The sequence below is a fragment of the Urocitellus parryii genome, chromosome 5 (genome assembly GCF_045843805.1).
Source record: "Urocitellus parryii isolate mUroPar1 chromosome 5, mUroPar1.hap1, whole genome shotgun sequence".
Taxonomy (NCBI): Eukaryota; Metazoa; Chordata; class Mammalia; order Rodentia; family Sciuridae; genus Urocitellus; species Urocitellus parryii.
The window spans coordinates 62986069-63009302 of record NC_135535.1 but is presented as its reverse complement, the minus strand read 5'-3'; the positions used below and the strand labels follow the sequence as shown (position 1 = coordinate 63009302).

At 45.6% G+C, this 23234-nt stretch overlaps 3 protein-coding genes across 9 annotated transcripts in view; 1 reads left to right on the top strand and 2 right to left on the bottom strand.

The window, feature by feature from the left end:
• Nucleotides 1–580: 580 nt before the first annotated feature.
• Nucleotides 581–5897, top strand: Tarbp2 (TARBP2 subunit of RISC loading complex). 5 transcript variants are annotated; one of them, XM_026398740.2, is made up of 9 exons: nucleotides 583–945; nucleotides 1487–1656; nucleotides 2377–2479; nucleotides 3061–3156; nucleotides 3883–3955; nucleotides 4167–4284; nucleotides 4572–4699; nucleotides 5132–5333; nucleotides 5480–5897. In XM_026398740.2, exons 1-9 carry the CDS (start codon nucleotides 893–895, stop codon nucleotides 5635–5637), a joined length of 1101 nt encoding a protein of 366 aa, XP_026254525.1. In that variant the 5' UTR covers nucleotides 583–892; the 3' UTR covers nucleotides 5638–5897. The 5 variants fall into 5 exon arrangements, with proteins under 5 accessions (XP_026254527.1, XP_026254525.1, XP_077654821.1 ...); XM_026398741.2 differs by lacking the exon at nucleotides 583–945 and adding an exon at nucleotides 1091–1192; XM_026398742.2 differs by lacking the exon at nucleotides 2377–2479 and having other exon boundaries at nucleotides 581–945; nucleotides 3078–3156.
• Nucleotides 5898–5988: 91 nt separating this feature from the next.
• Npff (neuropeptide FF-amide peptide precursor) lies at nucleotides 5989–6793 on the bottom strand. Its single transcript, XM_026398744.2, has 3 exons — nucleotides 6689–6793; nucleotides 6442–6563; nucleotides 5989–6318 (listed from the first exon to the last, which is right to left on the bottom strand). The coding sequence occupies exons 1-3, from the start codon at nucleotides 6791–6793 to the stop codon at nucleotides 6216–6218; spliced, it is 330 nt and encodes a 109-aa protein (XP_026254529.1). The 3' UTR covers nucleotides 5989–6215.
• Nucleotides 6794–9437: 2644 nt separating this feature from the next.
• LOC113189748 (cyclic AMP-dependent transcription factor ATF-7) overlaps nucleotides 9438–23234 on the bottom strand; it is a 103707-nt gene continuing 89910 nt past the window's right edge. For 2 of the 3 annotated variants that reach the window (XM_026398684.2, XM_026398685.2), the window contains exons 10-12: nucleotides 21378–21575; nucleotides 19592–19700; nucleotides 9438–15221 (exon numbers count right to left, since the gene is read on the bottom strand). In XM_026398684.2, the coding sequence (XP_026254469.2) occupies nucleotides 15004–15221; nucleotides 19592–19700; nucleotides 21378–21575 (525 nt within the window). In that variant the 3' untranslated portion in view covers nucleotides 9438–15003. The remainder of the gene's footprint in view (nucleotides 15222–19591; nucleotides 19701–21377; nucleotides 21576–23234) is intronic. The other variant, XR_003301688.2, reaches the window with a different exon arrangement.

The following is a 23234-nucleotide window of genomic DNA, read 5'->3' as shown; positions in this document are numbered from 1 at the left end:
GGAAATATTCACTAGGGTGGATCTACTGAGGCTTTCGGAGAGAAACAAAACCTGACAAGTTGCTTAGAGAGTAGAGGGTAAGGAGATTAAAGACAACCTAGGAAAATGAAGCAGGTTCTGTGACACTGTGGCCTGAGGGTCAGGGGTTTAGGCTTAGGCTGCGACTTAAGGGAGAACTGTCTGAGATGAACTTGAACCTACAACAACCCCATTGCTCTGGGGGAAGGGGGTGGTGGTAGAACAGCCCCCTCTAGCGTCCAGGTAAGGCCTACCCTCCGAGACCACGAAGAGGGAGGATCTGCCAGCAGCCTCCCAGGCCAATCACAACCTTTCCTCAAGGAGGCGGGTTCTCTTCCCTTGTCTCCGCCCCTCTGGGCCAAGTAGCCAATCGAAAGTAGCCTAGGAGAAGTAAACGCAATCGGAATAGCCAATGATGCCGTTGAATCTTTTGCGTGCTTGACTCTGCCCGTACAGCTGCGACAGAGTGACGCGCGAGTTGCTGGGTTTTGTAGTTTTCTAGGGGTTCAAAAGGCCCCAAGGCAAGTTAGCCCTCACTGTCCCGCCCCCAGCCGCTTCCTCTCTGCTACTACGCATGCTCACAGCCCGGGGGCGAGGCGGTGCAGCCCGCCCGCTGCTCGGGAAGCGTCCGCTCCTCCCAGAAGGCGGTGCAGCCAGCCAGAGCGAGCATCGCGGAGGGTTGTGGGGCGGGTAGCTCCCCTCTAGATGGAGACTCATGAAGTAGGGTAGGCGGAGGACTCCATATCCCAGCATGCCCCGCGGCGGGCCCTACCGGCCGCGATTCCGGGCTTGGCCCCGGCCCTAGCTCGTCGGCGGAATACTGGGGCGCGTGGAAGCTGTAGTCACGGTGGCGCCCATAGGGACGGAGGAGGGAATGAGCGAAGAGGAGCAGGGCTCCGGCACTACCACGGGCTGCAGGCTGCCCAGGTAAGCCGTCTTGTCCTCATCACCGCAGAGCGAAAAGTGTCTGGCGGTGCGGAAGGGTAGCGCCGAGGCCCCAGCATGCACCTGGCCTGAGGGTTGTTCCCGGCAAGCACTGGGGTAGTGGGCAGTGGTTCCCGGCATGCACCGGGGCAGTGGCCACCGCCTCCAGCTCTAAATAGTTAGGGGTTGGCTCGGTTCCCAGACTACACTGGAGCACTGGGCTTTATGCCCCCCACATTCAGTGCATTTGGTGGGTACTGGGTTCTTGGCCTGCACCGTGTCAGGGTCCCTGAACTTCCAATCAGCACGGGGCACAGGCTCCCTCGCCTTAAGTGAGACAGGAACAGTGCATTTCCCACTTGCCTTGGGGTAGTGGACCCTGTTTTCCCAGCTGCATCTCTAATTTGAACCCAGCCAATGGACACTCTGCGTGGGGTCCCCTGGACCCTGTGTCCCCCATAACATGCCTAGGTGTCGTGTGGCAGTGCTTGGTCAGGTGGGTGCAGAGGAGAGGTGTGATGTGGGTCTGTACCCCTTACCCCAGTATAGAGCAAATGCTGGCCGCCAACCCCGGCAAGACCCCGATCAGCCTTCTTCAGGAGTATGGGACCAGAATAGGGAAGACGCCTGTGTACGACCTTCTCAAAGCCGAGGGCCAAGCCCACCAGCCTAATTTCACCTTCCGGGTCACCGTTGGCGACACCAGCTGCACTGGTGAGGAAGGCTTGGGCGGCCTGGCTGGGGTGTGCATTTAAGGGCCCATTGCTTTGTATCGTGGAATCTCTCTTCACAGTCCTCTTTTCCAAGGCCAGTAAGATTTCAGGATATTTCAAGATTACAGAGATTCCAGGGGAAAAGCCACTGACTGTAGTGGCAGAACAGGACTATGAGAAGTGGGTAGACTTGGGGAAGTCAGAGGAGTGAGTAGGACTGTCTTGGGGATCTGGCAGGTCCCCATCACCCCAGAGGAAAAGGAGAGAATACTTTACATTTTCAGTGGATATTTGGGGGAGTGAGAGCTACCATGCCGGGCTCTATATCTGAATATCAGTAAACTGAGTATCAAATTGAATGGCTGGGACACTGTCATATGTCTAGTAAGTGGCACAGTAGGGCTTTGTAGAGCCTACTCTATTGTTCCAGCTGTTTATTGAGGGAAAAGAAAGTACTTTGCAGAGGGAAGTAAGGCAGAGAAAGAGTCTCCACCTAAAGGGAGCTCAGAATTCCTTCTTGGCATGGCATAATTCTAGGAGCTAATAGAAAGGTAAGGGCCTTTCTTTCCAGCAGTTAGTGAACCGTTCTAGTCTTGGGCAGGGGGAGGATGGTCAGAGGAACTTGATTGACTCCCTCTGGCTGTGAAGAAAGAGACTGGGATGCTGGTTTCTCTTCTGTTCTTCCAGTGACCTCCAGTATTGCCCACACCCCCTCTCTCAGGTCAGGGCCCCAGCAAGAAAGCAGCCAAGCACAAGGCAGCTGAGGTGGCCCTCAAACACCTCAAAGGGGGGAGCATGCTGGAGCCGGCCCTGGAGGACAGCAGGTGAGGGAGGAACAGCCAAGGCACCTAGAAGTCCTGCCAGGAACCCAGGCCCTGTACCACCTTCCACTCTCCTTGAGCCTGGCCTGGTGACCTTTACCACCCTGACCTTTCCCCTTCCAAGAGTTTCCTCTGGACCCAAACAGAGTGTTTCCAGGGCTTCTGCTGCTGTGAAGAATTCTCTGGGGAATAGCCAGCCCCTTTGCAGGATTATAACTGTAATTGGGGTTGGGTTTAGGGAGGGAGGGGGTGGGGAGAGGAGGCTGAGGTTGACAGGAGTTGCTCCCTTACATGCTTCCTCTTATTAGCAAATATGTCCTTCCCTCTTCTATGCTCAGGTTGGAATTTGTTGTTCCCATGGTTCTTGAGTAGGAAGAGACTTTTTTTCTAAGATGACATTTTCTCAGTCTTTTTGAGCCAGTAGGGGCAGCAAAGCATCCCAGGAGGAAGATGTTGGGTCTCTTTGAGTCTGGCTCAGTTGAGAAGTTCTCTTAAGGCACGGGCAGGTCAGGAGACCTGAGTCCCCACCCCTCTATTCTCCCTGCACCTGGGTGTGAATCCAAGACCCCCTTCCCCTCGGGAAGTTCTTTTTCTCCCCCAGACTCTTCACTGCCTGAGGAGGTTCCGGTTTTTGCTGCTGTGGCAGTTGCTGCTCCTGTTCCATCCACTGTCTTAATCAGGTATCTTGTGTTCCCTGACTGCTGTAAAGGGTGGGGAGGAGAAGGTCCTGGCTCCTGGCTCCTCAGCTAGGCTAGTCAGGCGTGAGGAAGCCTGACAGTGACCAAAGAATGGAATAGTTGGGGACAAGAGCTTGCAGAATTTGCACCAATTGGTAAGCTTTTGGGACAGGGGGTAATTTATGATTTTTTATTTTTTGGTGGGGGGATACAGGGAATTGAAACAAGGGGTACACTACCACTGAGCTACATCCGTTTTTTAAATTTTTTGAGACAGGTTTTTGCTAAGTTGCTGAGGCTGGCCTTGAATTTGGCTATCTTCCTGCCTCAGCCTCCTAAGTCACTGGGATCACAGGCATTCACCACCATGCCTGGCTTAATTTATGATTCTTAAATAGCAATATGGATGAAGTCTGATGATATTTAATGGTCTTGTAGTCTACAGTTTCTTCTGGGTTGACCATTTGATGATTCTGTTTGAGATCCATTAACTGCTCTGGGACTAGCTATTCAGCCCTTCTCCCACCGTCCTGGGGAGATGATAACCAAATATTTTTTAATCTAAATGCACCTGGGCCTAGAGGGCACTTCTTTTGTGGGGGAGTGGGAGGAAGCAGGCCAGAAATAGGGAGATGGCATGGGAAAACCAAGCAGTGGTTAAGACTTGGGCTTGTGGGTAGCCCCAGAAGGAACCATTCTCAGCTTTGGCCTGGGCCCTTTTTCCTTCAGGAGCCCCCCCATGGAGATGCAACCCCCTGTCTCCCCTCAGCAGTCTGAGTGCAACCCCGTTGGTGCGCTGCAGGTGTGCCCCCATCCTCATTTTCCATGCATGCCTGTCTTCCCTTGAACCAGGGGCTGCAAGAGTTTGTGGGTGGGGCAGTTACCTTGTACTAAGGCCTTTCCACACCCCTCCTTCCTGTCATCTAGAGTTTGAGGCTTTTGGGTAAGGGCCAGTGTGGATATAGGGAGTCTCTTCTTACTTGGCCTTGTGCTCCCTGTGTCTCCTCTCCAAGGAGCTGGTGGTACAGAAAGGCTGGAGATTGCCAGAGTACACGGTGACCCAGGAATCCGGGCCAGCCCACCGCAAAGAATTCACTATGACCTGCCGAGTGGAGCGTTTCATTGAGATTGGTAACTGGACAGAAAGGGGTTCTCAGCTCCTATTCCACAGCCCTCCAACCCTGACACAAGGCGGTTCCTGGCTTTAGTTTGCTGCACCCTGCCTCTTTTTGCTCCATAGTTGCTGACTCAGCTTCTTTCTCCTACCTTCTTGGTACCCTCTTTCCCCCATCTTCAGCTGACCAGGTTCTTGGGTGCATGGGCAGGTTCTGAGCTCCCCTTTCTCACTGACATTCATGTGGGTGGAAAGCACAGGTCTGTTGGGAGTTAGAATCGAGCAACCCTCTTCCCATGCACAGGCAGTGGCACTTCTAAAAAGCTGGCCAAGCGTAATGCAGCGGCTAAAATGCTGCTTCGAGTGCACACAGTGCCTCTGGATGCCCGGGACGGCAATGAGGCGGAGCCTGATGACGATCACTTCTCCATTGTGAGTGTCTTGCGTGGACCGGGGACATGGTCGACTTTCCATGACTCAGCAGGGCACCAGGCATTGGTTCTGTGACTCGGGAGTAAGCCTTTCTCAGTCCTGGGTGTGCTTACGCTCCAATTTTCCTACCAGACCTAGGGCTCCTTGGGTCTCTGAGGCCCCCTCAGCCTCGACTCGTGGTTCACTGGTGAGTGCTGTGGGGGAGCTGGCTTGGGGTGGGGAACTGCAGGCTTCCATTTCTGGGATGAAGAAAGCTGCCTGGCCATCATGTCCAGAGTCTAGAAGTTAGAGGATGCTAATGTAGGGACTGACGGGGGGAAGGACAGCTGGAAGAAGAGGCATTCTTTGGGCTTTTCTTTTCTTGAACACTGTCTGAATGCCTGGGTTCCACAGCCCCTGGCTACATCTTTTTCACTTTTCCCATCTTGTCAGGGTGTGGGCTCCCGCCTGGATGGACTTCGCAACCGGGGCCCAGGCTGCACCTGGGATTCTCTGCGAAATTCTGTGGGAGAGAAGATCCTGTCTCTTCGCAGTTGCTCCCTGGGCTCCCTAGGTGCTTTGGGCTCTGCCTGCTGCAGTGTTCTCAGTGAGCTCTCTGAGGAGCAGGCCTTCCATGTCAGCTACCTGGATATTGGTATGACTAGTTGGGGAGCCAGGGGATGGTGGGGACTGAATCAGAGCTAGTATAAGGGGATCAGGAGGGCATGATGATGATGTGGATGTACCCCAGCCCAGTGCTCCTCCCCATCCAACACTGCCTCCCTTCCTTTCGGTCTACAGAGGAACTGAGCCTGAGTGGTCTCTGCCAGTGCCTAGTGGAACTGTCCACCCAGCCAGCCACTGTATGTCATGGCTCTGCAACCACCAGGGAGGCAGCCCGAGGTGAGGCCGCTCGCCGTGCCCTGCAGTACCTCAAGATCATGGCTGGCAGCAAGTAGAGCCTCAGATGGACTCATGGATGTGTACTCTTTGCTCCCTGCTTTTTCTGCCTTTGGGCCCACGTATCCACTCAGCTCTGGTACCTTCTGGAGGTGCCATCTCTACCTCTGACACAAGACTGCCTGCCTTGAGCTGAAGAAGGCACAGGGCAAGGAGCCAGGGACCACCGGGCCTCAGCCAGCCCAGAGTGTCTACCTATAGGTGATGACAAGTGGGAAGGGGGCTCTACTAGAGTCCAGAATAAACATGCTGCTCCTAGGTTTCTTAAACCCTGCTCTTTCTGTGCCCTGAGTAATGTGGATGGTGGGGGTCAGCACCACATCCTTCTTCTACTGCCCCCCGCCCCCATTCTCATGGTCTTGCAGGAAGTAAGTAGTGGTGTAGTGGCCTTGGGAGCCTTGTCAGCTGCAATGGCTGGAGTTTGGTGAGGTAGAGGTTGGTGGTCCTTGCCTCAGGCTCTTTCCCAGCCCTGTAAAGTCTTATCTAGATACGCATGGATTCAGAAGCCAAACCACTTTATTTGGGGGGGACACATGGCACTTTGGGCCTTGCATGCAAACACATCAAGGGATGACACTTATTTTTTCCCAAAGCGCTGAGGGGCAGCCAGGCTCCAGAACTCTCCAGCCCTGGGATTCAGTTGCTCGTTGCTCCAGGGTCCCCAGGTATTTCTGCCAAACCTAAGGGAGAGATTCATCCTCAGATATAGCTCCTTCTAGTCTCCCTCCTTGAGTCCCTTCCCTTTTCTCTTCTTTTTCTGTCCTTCCCAGACCCTGCTATGCTCCTCTACTTTTCAGACTCACCTCTGGGGCTGAAACAGGAAGGCTGGACTCCTGCCAGGTCTCTCCATGGCCTGGATCAGGGAGCGCAAGAGGGACCCAGGGGTCTGGGCATGCTGCAGTGAGCTGGGTCCATTGTCTTCTTTCTGCAGCAAGAGGGTGGCAGGGAGGGAAGATGGGCAAATGCCCTGGACACTAAAGATACAAGGGGAAAGGAGTAGCTTCTAAGAGCAAATTGAAGGAGGCTGGTGGGGATGGGGTGCTCACTTACCACAAAGACCTGGTCTCCTCCATCCTGGCCTCTTGGTACTTCAGCATGGCCCCAGTCCGTTAACAGTAGTGACACCAGCAGCACTATCACCCGCCTGGAATCCATGCTGCCATCAGCCCTCCTACAGCCACACCAGCCTCTTATACCTGCTGTACCCCTATCCCCCACCCCCAACAGCAGCCTGAGGGGGAATCTAGACAGGCAATGGAAATGCACGGCCCTATTAAAGGCCACCTGGGATCCCCTCTCGTGTGTCCCCTGGGGCTCCCTGCTTTCAATCTCCCACCCCCAGCCCCTAAGCCTGGAGTTATAGACTTTATTAGATGCATAAATCCTGTCTCCAGAGCTCAAGAAACATCATTTATTGCAGATGTTTTGTCAGAGCCAGGCCCTACGGGGCCTTAAGAATCCCCAATCCCTCAACAGGTTGGAGAGCTTCAATTGATCACTCCTTTCCTAACTTGTAGACTTAAGCATAGACAGACTCCTGTCAAGAAGGCTAGATGTTATGTCCTGGATGGGAGGGAGAGTGGGGAGGACCCAGGTCAGAGTTGGCCAGGGTGATATAGCCTGGTCCCTTCCCTGCCTGGCTCAGCAGTCAGTCAGAATCATACAGCCTAGTCACACCCCTGCCTTTGGGAAGGTTAAATCTGGAATCACTACTCTGAGAGCTGACTGTGGACAGAAAAGTGAGATACAGGATACTGATGGGGTTTTGGAGCCCAAAGAGCAGAGATGGCTTCACATCTTTGTGGACAGACCCATCTTCACTAGACAGCCCTGCCTCTCCACTCTTCCTGGGAACTGACCTTTGCAGCTATAGCTCTGCTGCCACCCTGTGGCCACTGTTCCTTACTACCAGGTCCAGTCATTTTCTTTCTACATAGCTCTTTCAAGGAGGAACCTAGGAGGGTGAGAGGTCCTGAAGCCCTGAATCTTAATGGCAGCAGAAGGATACTGTGGAGCTGGACTGTCATTGTTTCACCTCCCTGTGGCCAGTACAGCCTCTACCTGGCTCTGACCTACTGAGGCAAGGCAATATGAATCTTGCCTTAGGAAACATCAGAATAACGACTATTCAGGGAGGCACTTTTATTATGTGGTGCAGTTTCCTGCTAATTGTAGAATCCCTTCCTGAGCACGGGTTCCAGTTTGGGGTTCCAGCCTATGGTGAGTGGCATAATGGGTCTCTGACTCAGCCCTGGTCCAGCTATCTACCTCTATAAACTTCAGGTTTCTAACATGGGAACATTAAAAGGAATTACTTCCTAGGGTAAGCATTATTCAAGATACCTTTTGTAATCTATCCAGCATAGGATCTGGCAAGCAGCAGGTATCCTCAAAACATTAGCTGTGATTACTTTCACACCCCAGACCCAGGGAACTTACCATTTCCTGAGAGAGTCTTTGGATAGATTTATCCTTATGCTGAGCTGGCTTCAGTCTCCCTGTGGCATCCACCGGGTGGGTATCTTAGTTTGCTCCATTAGGCCTCACAGAATATCTTTAGTGTCTAAAGACATTTCATTCTTCCATTCTAATCTTTTTTGCCCAATGGGAAGTGCTCCCCTCTTTGAAGCAAGGCATCTTGGAACTTATACATTTGTATATTAGAGCAGGTTTTGATCTGGATGTTTTATATAGGATATATTAATATTCCTATTAATGTAGTCTAAATTCAGGTAAACATTTTTGTAAGCTTTGTCTCATGGTTGGTTCTAACTGACATCATAATTACATCTTGTAGTTCATTTCTTAAAAGGAAATATCAAATCCATGGGTGGCTGGTTCTGTATTCTGTCACAGTCCTTGTTTGTTCCTATGTGACAGATCCAGAGGATTAGGGTGGCAAGGCTGGGTGGGGCACTGCAAACTTGCAAACTGGCTCTGGGCCAGACAGAACTGTTTTTATCTTTGCTCTTGCTCTTTGTTGTTTGACTTACCTAAACTTTAGTTCATCAATAATAAAAATGAAGCAACTCCTTCGGTTATTAAAAGGCTGTTGTGAACAGGAAATGACTTGAATGCAAAGCATGCTACCATTTCCACCTAGCACAGAGCAGGCACTTAATACCCACCATGCTGCTGCTTCCCCTCTAATTTCCTGAGTGCAAATTACAAGTGGGTCTGAGCTGAGGCTGCATTCAAAAAGGGGCTGGTCTAGCTGCTTTCCTAATCTACGATGGAGGAGACTGATCTCTGTTTAGAAGTCAGAATGGGTTAATACACTGCCCTTCCTTCAGGGTCACATTCCTACCTCCAAGACATTGCAATTTGGGTCCCGGTATTTTGACTTTCAGCAACTTCCTCTCACCTTTCCCTAGTCTCTCATGTGCTTCTGACCACAATACAGTGAAGGCTTTTGCTGCAGTTCCCACTCTCCTATGGAGGCCTGTATATGCCAACTGTCTACCAAACAACAGCCACAAACAGCTTCATACATCATTCTTTTCCTAAGGGAAATCTCAGCAGCACCTGCTATCTCTTTTGTCATCCTGGCACTATTATTATTACCAATGAAAATTATCAGGAACAGACAGATGCATGGAATTGTTAGTGATTTTCCCTGTTCCTCCTCCTCAACCCCTATTCTCTTAGCATTATCTGTCTTCTTGGGAGCTCTCAGCAGCTTCTAAGCAAATCTCCCTTCATCTCCAGACCAACCACTTCCATACTGCCCCTCTGCCATAGAAAGGTTCACTTTCTGTGTGTACACTCCCCTGCCATGCTGAAAACTTACCAACTGTTGGGGGTAGGGCAAGGTAGGCACAAAAGAGAAAGATAAGGTCAATTGCCTTCAGATATTCCCATCCTCCATTCACATAAAGCAAACACTAAGTTCACAGGTGAATGTTTCTGTGATGCCAAGGGCCCTTATCTTTGAGCCAGTCCACAGATCTGAGCTCTTGTGTCCTTGGTCATGCTGTGTAATTTATATAAATCTACAGCCTTCTGGAGGCTGCACCGCTCCTGTATTAAAAGTAGGGACAAGAATCCCTGCTCCTTCTGTCCTAAGAAGTGGGAGGGAGAAGAGACTTGCAGATATGAAAGCCCAGTGAGTCCCCAGAAGAGTGGTCAGTGGGATTTGTTTTTTTTTTGGTACCGGGGATTGAACTCAGGGGCACTCCACCACTGAGCCACACCCCCAGCCCTATTTTGTATTTGATTTAGAGACAGGATCTCATTGAGTTGCTTAGCATCTCACTTTTGCTAAGGCTGGCTTTGAATTTATGATCCTCTTGCCTCAGCCTCCTGAACCGCTGGGATTACAGGTGTGCACCACCGCACCCAGATGGTCAATGGGATTTGTAGGTCAGAGTAGTGAAGCATCAGACAAACCAGTGGTTCTCTTGATAGTTTAATGTTATATTTGCAGCATAAATAAGGCACAATATATGTCAGGGCTAGGGAGGGAGGGAGGAGGGAGAAGGCATGGCTGGGGAATAACTGCTAAGTGGCAAAGGGACGGTGGCAGAGAAGAGAGCAAAGCCCCACCTCAGCCCCGTCCCAAAGAGTGTGAGAGCCTGCTCACAGGGTCATGCTGAATTGGATGGAGGGGAAGGGGGAAAGATAGTTTTGTAACAAAATTGCCTGTAGCACTGCATCCTCCCACCTGTCAGGGTCCACCACTAGAGACTGGGGAGACCCAGATCAAGTTGAGTTCCTTGATGAGATAGAGAGGTGTTGCTACATGTCAAAAATATATAGATGAACAGAGATATAATCATAGATACAAACTTTCTTCTCCATAGATACTATTATCAGGATGCAGCAGCCTCCACTGATGGGGCTGGAGGCTCAACTCCTCCCTGCCTGCAAGGTATGCATGTATATGGGAGGAACAGGCAGCTAAAGCTCCATCTGGTCCTTAATGTAATCAAGAATGCAGAGTGACCAGTCTGCAAGGGAACAGGGACAACTCTTGTCTAGACCAATATAGGGACAGGTTTTACAGAAAAGACTAAAAGGAAGAAAACCTAGTTTGAGATGAGTGATGTGGTTGTGGTGGTGGTGGTGGTGGTGACTGTTTTAATGGGAGTTGAGGGAGGGACTGGAAGAAATGGAAAAATATGTTAGTGCTAAGGCAGAGGACGATATTTAAAATAATTCTCCATGTCCTGTAAGAAGCTCCCAAGTTGCCCATAAGGTGATGATTCTCAAACATCAGTGCACATTAGAAGGGCTTGGAGTGCTTACTGAAACCCACTCCCAGTTTCTGATTCTGATTTGGTAGATCTCAGTTGGGCTGAGAATGGGCATTTCTAGCAAGTTCCAGGTGACAGTGATACTCCTGCTGCTAGTCCTGGGTCATACTCTGAGAATCACAAACTTAATGTAAAGTCATTGTGACTACTATTTGTGGCCACTTACAGCTAGTGCATCACTCATCAGTAGCTGGGATGAGTTATCTCTGTGCTTCTAGCTCCCCATTAAAAAAATAAACCCTTGTAGCTACAATGCAAACCTGCATCTAAGAAAGACATAAATTGCCTTAATCTGCCCTACTCTCTCCATCCTTTTCTCATTCTGGGGTAGAATTTTACCCCAAAGAGAAGTAATTCAACTGGTGCAGAGGATGGGAATGTTGGCCAGCTGCCACCTATATTCATTCCTGTTGGGTCACCACCCCAGAGTGAGTGCATGGGGATTTATGTTTGCATGCACATTCATGTGTGCATACAGAAACAGAGACATCAGTTCTATTTCATGAGAGAGATGATTAGGGAGGCTGTAGACTCTAATCTGCCTTAGGAGCCTCACCTATTCTGTTCCTCCACACCTTCCACTCCAAACATAAGTCTAAAGAAAGGAGAGAACGCATTAGCAAAGGCATATGTGACACAGTTAGGAGGATTGGACTCTAAACAGACTGGTTATGAAATAAAAAACAAAAACAAAATCATTTCTTTCCTGTGTACACAATGTACAATATTAATGGGAATAATAATTTGGGGATGGGAAGGAAATTATGAAAAAGGGACTTATTTTTTTGTTGGGGAGAGCTACCTTGGGGCTAGCACCTTTCCCGAGCCTCTCAGTGTGAAGCAGGAGAGCCTCAGAAACAGGAAAGATTTCTTGGCATCTGCTTGGTGATTCAGGCTGTAGATGGTGCACAGATATGGTGAAGCACTCCATCTCCCAGGATGGTGGTGCTGGAAGCAGGTCCTTGAGAAGATGGATTGGTGAGTCAAGAAAGGAACAACAGCTACAGAACAGGGATAGGAAAGGAAGGCAGCAAGGTGAAGTTCAGCTGGCCCAGCTACTCTTAACCATCCCATATAGTATATGGCCTAGGGCCAAGGAGAAGAGTGGAGGCAGAGGGAAGCCAGATTTGGGATGCCTGACCAACAGGAAATAATAAGTAAAGGAGCTATACTCTTTCTGGTCCTCCTCTGTCATGTGGGAGGCTTTCTCTGAGCAAGCTATTTTGAAGGGAGCAGGGCAGACCAAACCAGCTCTCACCACTTCCTAGCCAGGAGTGAGGTGGGAGGCCTGAGTCTTGGGTTCACTTGGAAGAGTCCCAAGCCATCCACATTCTCAGTTCCTTTCTGAAAGTGTCCTTGCTAGGTCCTAGAAAGGCCACAGTACTTAAGAAGGGCTAAGTGACACCTCCATGATATCTGGTTCTGGTCCAGGTAAGTCTGGAAGGCAAAGATCAGGGGACAGTGACCACATGGCTGGCAGCAATAACAAGGTAAGTGTCTCCCCTTGACTGTAAGAGAAAGCTTCAGGATGAGCAGGTGCTTTGTCTTCTTAGTGAGACCAAGGACCAACTGAATTGCTGTCTGGGGTTCTGTCTTTCCCCTTCCTCCTTTTAGTGCCATTTCACTACTATAGTTCTGGCAATGCCCCTCATTTAGGTCCCCGATGCTAGCCTCTTCACTAAGAGACTCGAGAATTAGATATGGGGGCTAAGAAACTAAAAAAGGCCCTCTGCATTAAACAGCCATCCAACACAGGGACAGATTGGTGGGGCATGTGTGCAATGACAAACTGATTCTTAACTTTAAAAACACTTGACTGAAGGGGGAAGAAAAATAGTCAAGGGTCTGATGAAAGCTCCTTAGGAGCCATAAACTCAGTCATGCTTTAGGGCAAGGCTGCTACTGGGAAATCAAGGCAATAAAAAATGAAACAAGACTCAAAAACAGGAAAAAACTCCCAGGGAGCAGCCATCTAAAAGAGAAGTCCTGAGAACAAGTTATAGCTGTGAATCTTTAAAGGCAAGCAAAGTCCCTGCAGGTGGTAACCTGTATCCTGACCATCTGCCATGACATTTGCTAGTCTGATCACCTCAGGGGCAGTTCCTGTTGGGTCCCTGGCGGTAGTGGATGAGAAAATCATATTTTTTTCTCCTTCGTCTTCACCAGGTGTGGTTTGTTCAGCACTGACACTGAAAAGCAGGAGGGGAGATTTAAAATAAATGCAGCAGAACATGTCACCTGACGGGTTCACCAGTATATCACTGAGGAAATGGGAATCTTGTAGCTTAAAACATTTTCTCATTCCTCTCTGGCAGCCAGTTTTGGAAGACAAAATAAAAAAGGAGGCTGGCAGTTATTTTGTATACGTATTTAAGATGAAGGCAGAAGAGGTGAAGAAAAGGACATTCTTGGCTTTGGCAGATGGCAGAAGGTGGCTCTGGGATAACTAGAAGGGTTTCATACTGAAAGGCTATTAAAACTGACCTATCTATCAGTAGGCTTCTGGCTTTGGATTGCTTCCTATGGCCCTGGTAAATATTGCATAGTTCAAGAGCCAAGGGAGATGAGGAGGCTACTGGTGAAGAAAGAGGATCAAGAGGGATGAATTTCTTCCCCTGCAACTCAACTCTTCAAAGTAATAATTGATGAGAGTCACAGTCAACAACTTCCCAGGCAGGCCAGACCCTGGGCCCCTCTGCTGCTTCTTCCCTCTGTCCTTCCTCCTTCCACCTAATATTATATTCAAGAAAAGCCACTGAGGACATTTGCCATGATGTGTCAGGGTCCTGGAGCTTGTACTACGGAGAGGCATCGCATTTAAGGGGCATAGAATAGAAATGAGTTAAAGAATAACTCTGGAGGACCAGGGAGACCTAGTGGCTAGGCTAGGAAACCAGTGAGAGAAGGTAGTCCAGAGGGTGATGGGCTCTGGTGAATACAAGACAGCTCAGAAAAGAAATCTGTGAGGCTAAGAGATGGAGGAAGAACAACAGCAAGGGAATACAAGAGTCCCCATACATGACACCTCTAGGAGGGATGATCTGAACTAGTTATAGCAGAGGGACAGGGGAACCAAGAAGGAGAGCAGGAGCAAAAACATGACCAAAGGTGACAATATACATACTTTGGCCAGTAAACTGGTAAAACAAAAGAATCAGTTAATCCAGTAACCTGATGGAAAAAGCTTTAAATTGCATTGTTCCTGTTTGCCCTGGTGACTGGAACTACAGGAGGATGAAGGGTGAGAGGGAAACACCAATTGGATCCCAGGCTCTTTCCCTTTTCACTGCCACGCAATATCAATCAATAAGGCCACAAGATGAAGTTGCCAAGGCTTAGTGGGAGGTGGGAAAGACCTAGGAAAAGTCAAGAGACAAAAAGAGGTACCCATACAGCTCTGGAAATAGATGAAAAAGGACTAGAAATTTGGGGGCTTTCTTTTTGCCTTTTTTGTTTGTTTTCTTGGTAAGTAGAGGAATAAAGCTTACAGAAGAGCTGGAAAATACTGCTTCTTCATAAGTCAAAGGTAACCTTACATTCTCCATAAGTGAATGCTTTCACTAGTATTTTGGAAGGGGAAAGGCATACATAAGCGGCTACTGGGAGACCAAGTCCTGAGTCTGTGGTGGGGCTGGGGATAGGATGGCAGCTGATATGCCATCAGATCTAGCCCCTCTATCAAGCAAGAAGTGGCATGCTGGTAAGGAACAAGAAGATAAGAGCCATAGCTTAGTGGGAAGAGAGGAAACTAAGAAACCCCAAATCTAGAAGTGCAAGGGTTAGTGTTAAAAGAGACAGGTACACGTGCATGGAGCAAGGATGATTGCTCGGACCATTTGGAAAAGCCTTTGGCTGTGGGTACATCAGAATCCCCACTCTTGGATGATGATCTATGTGGCTCCAGGGCTGGGAGACCCCTAGTACAGATGTCAAACTTACATGACCATGCTGCTAAAGAGAAAAGCCCCACATCTGTCCATACTCACAACATACAATGTCCCCCCGCTATGTATTGCCATATCCAAGGCAGATGGGAGAGGATAAGATGACATCTCTCTTGGCTCTTGAGCGGGCGAGCTCTGGCTGGGGACCTCTCCACCAGGGGAGGCATCATCTGCCCGCAGACTGGGACTGTGGGGTCATGATCACATGCGACTGTATTGGCATGCTCAGTTCTGTCCTTTGGCTGGCCATCTGAGTGAGGACTGAGGTGGCCACAGCTTCAGCTGCAGAGCGAACACTGAGGCCATTGCTAGGGGCTGTTGCTGAGCTGTGTTGAATCACAGGGGCTGGAGAACCCGTTGGCTCTGAGCTTTCCTTGGGGCTTTCTGCCAGGAAGGAAGGCAAAGAGCAGAGAGCAAGTGGTTAGAAAACAGAACGGGGGGGGGGGGGGGGGGACACACGTCACGGGGTTTGTGGCTCTGTGGTAGAGCGCTTGCCTAGCATGTTTGAGGCACTGGGTTCAATTCTTAGCACCGTATATAAAGAAGTGAACAAAAATCAAGGTCCATCAACAACTAATAAAAATATAATAAAAAAAGAAAGAAAGAAAACAGAACAGGGAAACAGGACTATACCTTTTGCCATAATTCCAAAGAAGTCTAAAGAAAAATGAAATTCATCTCTTTTTGGGGAAACCCCAGATGGCTTATAAGTCATCAGTGGGGCAAGGAAATGGGAAGTTGTGAGAAGGGAAACAAGAACTAAGCCAAAATTAACCTGACTATCCCAATAAAGTGAATCCCCAACATATTAATTATACTGACTTTTGAGTCTCTGTATAGTTCAAAATGCTATTTGGAATATTTTCCTCTTTAAAGGTGATTTAAAATCGATCTTTTTTTTTTTTTAGCTATCCTCTTGTATTAATTCCCAAAGGAACCAAACCATTCCATTATTTTTAATGTTCTTTAGCAGGTAGATTACCCTAGGTAAATCTGATTAATATAAAGCTACAATCAAATGATGTTATGAATGGCCAGTACTTGGCCAAGGTTCAAATGACATGCAAAACTAAAAGGAATCTGCTGGATACCCGACTATCAATTAGCTAGGTATTAGCTAGCCATTAATGACTTAAAATATTTATTATAAGCCAGGCTCAGTGGCACATGCCTATAATCCCATGACTTGGTAGGCTGAGGCAGGAGGATCACAAGTACAAAGGCAACCTCAGCAACTTAGCAAGGTCTTAAGCCCTAAGCAACTTAGAGAGACCTTGTCTCTTTAAAAACAAAAACAAAATAAAAAATGGGAGGTTAGGGTGGGAAGAGGGCTGGGGATATTGCTCAGTGGTTAAGCACCCCCTGGGTTCAATCCCCTGTACCAAATTAATAATAATAATAATAAACAAACATAATTTGAAGTACACTATTCCACCTAAGGTGAAAATAACATTTTACTACTAAATACAATATCTGAACTGCATACGGAGGTATCTTCCATGATGCTTACTGGTCAAAGAATTTTATCAAACATCAGACAGTCTCAATGGCTCCTTAAACAGATATGTGGGAATTAGGACCAACTTCCAAAAGGTGGTTATATTTTTGATCTCTTGATAAATGGCCTAAGACATTTTTCAGGCCTCTGTGAGGTCTTCTTTGTTACCTTCAGGAAGTTTGGGGCTCCTTGAGTGGGATACCTGTTCTTACCTCTTTCATGGGTTTATGATGACTCTATATGAGTCAGAGAGGTAGGGAAAGTATCTTATCTGTTTGTGTCAAGCACATACCATAATGTTAATACCACACACAGGAACTAAACGGCTTTGCTGTAACAAATAAGTAGTTTAATGGATTGTCTACTGTAAGAGTGTTTGCAGGAAATGAATAGAAAATTCTACTTATAGGCCACATACTGAAAAAATGTTCAATTCTGGTCTCCTTAGCTCATCAACAGGATTTGAAATAGTTGATCACTAAACTTCTTTTTTTTTTTTTAATTTACTTTTTTTTTAGTTTTTGGCGGACACAACATCTTTGTTTGTATGTGGTGCTGAGGATCGAACCCGGGCTGCACGCAGCATGCCAGGCGAGCGTGCTACCGCTTGAGCCATATCCCCAGCCCATCACTAAACTTCTTGAAATGCTTTCTTATCTTGATTTATAGACCACCATATTTAGCTACTCAGCTAACTTCCTGGCTGCAGCTTCTCAGTTTCATGCGGGTTCCTTCTCATCTCTTTGACCTCTCTGAATGTTGAAGAACCTCAGGGTTGAGTCTTGGAATAACTTCTCTTTTTCTAGCTAGGAACTTCATCCAGGTTCCTGGATTTCAAAACTAACTATATGCTACTGACTCCTCAAGGGTATCTTTAGCCTTTTCTCTGAACTGCAGACCCATATAACCAACTGCTTGCCTGACATCGCCAAGCTTAATATGCTTGTTAACCTCAGTTTGTTCAAAACTGATCTCCTGATATACCTCCCAGACTTTTCTCCATCTTAAGTAAAATGACAACTTTGTTGTTTTTTTTTTTTTTTGACGGGGGTGGGTGGGTACCAGGGATTGAACCCAAGGGTGTTTAACCACTGAGTTACATCCTCAGTCCTTTTTAATTTTTTATTTTGAGAAAGAGTCTCTCTAAATTGCTGTGGCTGGCTTTAAACTTGTGATTCTCCTGCCTCAGCCTCCTGAATGGTGGGATTATAGGTGTGCACCACCATGCCCAGTGACAACTTCACTTTTGCAGTCACTTGAGCCACAAACTTTGGTGCAATTTTTGATTCTTCTTCTTCTTCTTCTTTTTTTTTTTTTTTGGAGCTGGGGATTGAACTGAGGGCCTTGAGCAGACAAGGCAAGCACTCTACCAACTGAGATATATCCCAAGCCCATTGATTCTTCTTTTTTTCATATATACCTCTGCATGTAGCCTGTCATCAAAACCTGTCACTCTAACTACAAAATATATTCTGAATTCAATCCCTGTTCTCCACTTTGATTATTACCACCCTGGTCAAGACTCCATCATCTCTTGTTCATATTATTGTAACCTTAGGTGGACTGCCTACTTCTGCCATTGCACCCCTTATGTTTCATTCATTCATTCATTCATTTATAGTGCTGGGAATTGAACCTGTGCCTCATGCATGCTAGGCAAGCACTCAACCACTGAGCTACAGCCCCAACCCTCTACAGTACTTTTCTTCCACAAAAATGCACAGCCAGGTCCCTCATTTCCTTTAGGTCTTTATTCAAAAGCCACTTCATCTAAAATTTTAATCTTGCTACCAGCATTTCCCATCACCCTTTCCTTTTTTACTTTTTCTTCTAGCATTTACTACTATCTAAAAAACTATACATTTTGCCTATTTATCTTATTATCTGTCTCACCTACTAAATATAAGCTCCTCAAGGGCAGGGATTTAATCTAATCTATTTGATTTTCTATTATATTCCCAGCATGTAAAACAGTGCCTGGTACAGAACAGGCACTCAATCAATAGCTGCTTAATAAATGAACATACCCTGAAGCACATATTAAAATTTAAACAGAGATGCTTACAATTGGTGATGTGGTTACTCTTTTTCTATGAGAATATATCTTGAAATGATAAGGATGGTTTTGTAAAAATAATTCAATATATCAACATATATAGCAAACATTTCTATAAATTTATCTAATTTGTAATGAAAATGAGCATTTGTTAGCTTTTACTATCCACAAGCAAATTATTCACAATAATATTAACTTCAGAATTGTGTTTATGCTCAGAACAACTCTATGGCTATCTTTCTATCACTATTTTATGTGTAATCATAAGATTATAAATAGAAACCAACACTGGCCTATAATAAGAAAAATAAAATATACCCCTAAATCACAATGATTTAATCTTAAAGTATCTTCTGCTATTTCTTTTTTCTGGAAGTCTCTAGTGTCTTTAGAATAAGAAATATCTGGATGTAAATCTTGTTTTTACTACTTTACTAGCTGTATAACTTCAGGTAATTGATCTATTCTGAGTACAGTTTTCTCGCCAATAAATAGAGGTAATATCTATTTAATGAGAGTATTGGGAAGATGGTACAGTGCATAAACAAAATAGGCATCCAGCCAGGCATGGTGGCTCTGCAATCCCAGCTACTTGGGAAGTTGAGGCAGGAAAATCACAAATTCAAGGCCAGCTTTGGCAACTTAGACCCTTCTCATAAATTAAAAGAGAGAAAAGAAAAAAAAGGGCTGAGAGTGTTCAGTGGTAGAGTGCTTGCCTAACATGGGTGAAGTCCTGGGTTCAAGTCCCCATACTTTAAAAAAACAAAAAAAAGTCAGGCATGGTGGCACATGCCTATAATCCCAGGGATCTGGGAGGCTGAGGCTTTTGAGTTCAAACCCAGGCTCAGCAACTTAGTGAGGCCCTGAGCAACTCAGCAAGACCCTGTCTTTAATAAAATATAAAAAAGGGCAGGGATGTGACTCAGTGGTTAAGTGCCCGTGGGTTCAATCCCATACCAAAAAAAAAAAAAAAAAAAAAAAAAAAAAAAAGATGTCCAATAAATATCAACTATTGTGAATTATTAGGATAACTCTATATTGTTGTCAAAACCTGTTTTTTGGTCAGACTGGCTGTCCATAGGGTCCCTCATCATCAGTCTGAGAGTTTCTAGCACATTCAGAATGGAGTTATAAACTATAAAGACACTCAATACATGCAGCTTCTGACTGGCTGATTTTGTTTTGTTGTGAGCTACTCACCTAAATAGCCTTGAGTCTTTTTCTGTAGTGCAGTTACTGGGCAGTCTTTATGAGCTAATAGTAGCTGTTTCAACTGAGCCACTTCATTGCGTAGTAATGTGACTTCATTCTGAGAGGGTAGGGAAGAAAAAAAGTATCAAGAAAATTCATCCTCCATTTTTGGATTCCCAATGGTTATCCCCAGACTGTGGATAGAATCTGCTTGGATTTTCCTCCCCAATTTGGATAAGACTCCTGATCCAGCAAGATTTAAAATAGCCAGGGCCAGGAATTCAACGACCACAGTTGCCTAGAATTAAAAGTAGAGATTCATAATAGAAAAAATTACTTCTATTTGAGATTAATATGATTATGCTGAAATTAATAATATATATATATTCTTTGACTAAAAAAAGAGTACATCTAGGAGTCTGTTTAACAGGACTATTTACTAAAGTGCTTGCAATGTTCACTGCAGCATTATTCTTCTTATAAAAACTGAACAATATCAAAATTCATACCATATAATATAACCATACTACAGACTATACTAATATATAGCTAGGTATTTAAAAGAACGAGGCTATCATGGCTAGGTTTCTAGGAGATATTGTTAACCTATTTATGTTTGAATCAACTCACATTCCCCCCAACTCCCATATAAAAACTATAAATGAAAAAAATATTTAGAAATATGATTATCTCTGAAAGGTACATATCAAATTCATTTTCAGGGAAGAGAATGGGACTGGGAAAGGTAAAATAAAAAGGGATCTAGTTGGGCTGGGGATGTGGCAAGTGGTAGCACGCTTGCCTGGCATGCGTGCGGCCCGGGTTCGATACTCAGCACTACATACAAAGATGTTGTGTCCGCCAAAAACTAAAAAATAAATATTAAAATTCTCTCTCTCTCTCTTAAAAAAAAAAATAAAAAGGGACCTTGTTGGGGCTGGGGATATGGCTCAAGCGCTCAAGCGGTAACTCGTTTGCCTGGCATGTGTGGGGCACTGGGTTCGATCCTCAGCACCACATAAAATAAATTAAAGATGTTGTGTCCACTGAAAACTGAAAAACAAATATTAAAAAATTCTCTCTCTCTCTTCAAAAAAAAAAAAAGGACCTTGTTTTCATTGTGTGTGTGTGTGTATGTGTGTGTTTGAGAGAGAGAGAGAATAAAAAATTATTCATATTATCTTTGCAATTAAATGTTTTAATAATCAGAAAAAGGGAAAATAACATTTAAGAGAATGGATATAATTGTTCTATTTGTGCTTGTGTGGTTTCTTTTTTTCTTTCATTAAGCTACATTTTCTGGGACAAAAACATTTCCCATTGGGTGTTCTATGACCCCAATCAGATTTTAGTAATGATTAAAAAAAACATGCTGGAATGTTTAATCTAATTTTCTCCACCCTAATGGGTCTATGAACTACTGGTTCTAGTAGCAGATTGGGGGGTAGATGGTGAGTCTTTCCCAATTAGGGAAGAGATCTCAATACTATTTTTTTTTTAAAATATTTATTTATTTTTTTTAGTTCTCGGCAGACACAACGTCTTTGTTTTTGTATGTGGTGCTGAGGATCGAACCCGGGCCGCACACATGCCAGGCGAGCGCGCTACCGCTTGAGCCACATCCCCAGCCCCTCAATACTGACTATTAAGAGATCTTTTTCTGCATTCTTCCTGGTACAATTTCTGAATCTCTCCTAATTAAAGAATTACCATCATCTGTTATATTGTTCCACTTTTATCTGATTCAATAACCACTTTCCAGATTTGACCCCAATAATTGTTCGGTGCCACTCACACTCAGCTGAATGTTCTGAGAAGTGAGTTCTTCTGCCTTTTTCTCTAGGGAAGACACCCATAGCTTCCGCTTCTGGCGGCAGCGGGAGGCTGCAGCCCGGTTGCGCTCCAGAAAACGTTGCCGCCGTTCGTCTGGATCTTCATCTACTGTGCGCCGCCGCCGCCCCCCAGTACTAGGAGTAGGCTGGGCTGGAGAGACCTGTTGCCCAAGAAGGAAGAGGAGTTACTTGATGGGAACATCAATCCTTTTCAAATCAAACCTGATATTAGGTAGAGTAGTAAGTTCTGGTAAAGATATGTACCAACCTGGTAACCTCAGCAAATCTTGTCACTATGTCCCTTTGCTGCTCTTTTATAGTAATTATTTCCTTATTCTGCTTCCCATTTCCTTCTAGTCTTCTTAGTATTATACTCAGACAGACCACAGTTCAATTGAAAAACCGATTATTTTTGAGTCAGAAAATGAAACTAGGATCATATTTTGTTTCTTTTTCGGTACCAGGGGCGCTCAATCACTGAGCCATATCCCCAACCCTTTTCACTTTTTAAGGCAGGGTTTCTCTTGCTAAACTGTAAAAGGCTGGCTTTGAACTCACAATCCTCCTGCCTCAGCCTCCTGAGCTGTTGGGATTATAGGTGTGAGTCACTGCCCCTGGCAACAATAGGGTATCCTTTTTTTCTTCCGAGGTTTAAACCCAAAGGCACTTTAACACAGCTACATCCCCAGTCCTTTTTATTATTTATTTTGAGACAAGGTCTCAATAAGTTGCTTAGTGCCTTGCTAAATTGCTAAGACTGGCTTCAAACTTGAGATCCTCCTGCCTCAAGTGGCTGGGATTACAGGTATGTACCACTCTGCCTGGCAACTTTTAGGGAGATGGAAATAAAATTTTGAGAATCATTGATTTGGACAAGCAATATGTACAAAAAAATTGTATGCTCTAACAGGTTTCAGGAAAGGAGAAAGAAAATGCTTCTATTCATCTCACTATGAGTAAGATACGGGCTTTCATAGGGAGACATGAATTAGTATTTTTAAAAAATTTATAATCAGTAATTAATCACCCTCAGCAAGCTCACACCTTTTGTTTGCTTTTAAGAAACGTTTAATTTCTTTATGAAATGATATAGGACTGTCTTTTGTTTTTTAAACTTCAGGCTGAAGTGTATTATCTCTAAGGCACTTATGGATCATCTTCTCTTTCTTTTTTTTTTTTTTTTTAAAGAGAGAGTGAGAGAGGAGAGAAAGAGAGAATTTTTAATATTTATTTTTTAGTTCTCGGCGGACACAACATCTTTGTTGGTATGTGGTGCTGAGGATCGAACCCGGGCCGCACGCATGCCAGGTGAGCGCGCTACCGCTTGAGCCACATCCCCAGCCCCATCTTCTCTTTCTGTTAGCTGGTACACATAAGAGAAGCCAAATCAATTTCATAATAGCAGCTAAAATTAAACAAATATAGAAAGGTCAGTCATCTGTAGAAAAGAAACTATATGCTATAAAACAAGCCCAAGGTAAATTTGTCTTGGATATGTTGCTAGTAGCAACTATTTCTATAATCCCAGAAATCCTATCAGTTTCATGAAGACAAGAATGAGATTACAAAACACAGAATCTTGTACTCCACTCCAAGACCTTTTAAATTATGGTCTCCATTAAGATAGGTAATTAAGAGATGATTTCATTGTTCAGACTAATACTATCTCTCCCTCTTTTTTGTTTTTTTGGTACCAGGGATTGAACCCAGGACACTGAATCACATCTCCAGCACTTTTTGTTTTTGTAATTTTTTTTATTTTTTTATTTTATTTTTTTTTTTTAGAGAGAGTGAGAGAGGAGAGAGAGAGATAGAGAGAG

What these genes read in the sequence shown, in the direction of transcription:
- Npff (XM_026398744.2), bottom strand. Translation starts at nt 6,793, where the DNA reads ATGGATTCCAGGCGGGTGATAGTGCTGCTGGTGTCACTACTGTTAACG. An exon ending in GAGGAGACCAGGTCTTTGTG is followed by an intron (nt 6,564 to 6,688) that starts GTAAGTGAGCAC and finishes CTCTTGCTGCAG; the next exon opens with AAAGAAGACAATGGACCCAG. An exon ending in TTCCTGTTTCAGCCCCAGAG is followed by an intron (nt 6,319 to 6,441) that starts GTGAGTCTGAAA and finishes TCTCTCCCTTAG; the next exon opens with GTTTGGCAGAAATACCTGGG.
- Tarbp2 (XM_026398740.2), top strand. Translation starts at nt 893, where the DNA reads ATGAGCGAAGAGGAGCAGGGCTCCGGCACTACCACGGGCTGCAGGCTG. An exon ending in ACGGGCTGCAGGCTGCCCAG is followed by an intron (nt 946 to 1,486) that starts GTAAGCCGTCTT and finishes CCCTTACCCCAG; the next exon opens with TATAGAGCAAATGCTGGCCG. An exon ending in TGGCGACACCAGCTGCACTG is followed by an intron (nt 1,657 to 2,376) that starts GTGAGGAAGGCT and finishes CCCCTCTCTCAG; the next exon opens with GTCAGGGCCCCAGCAAGAAA.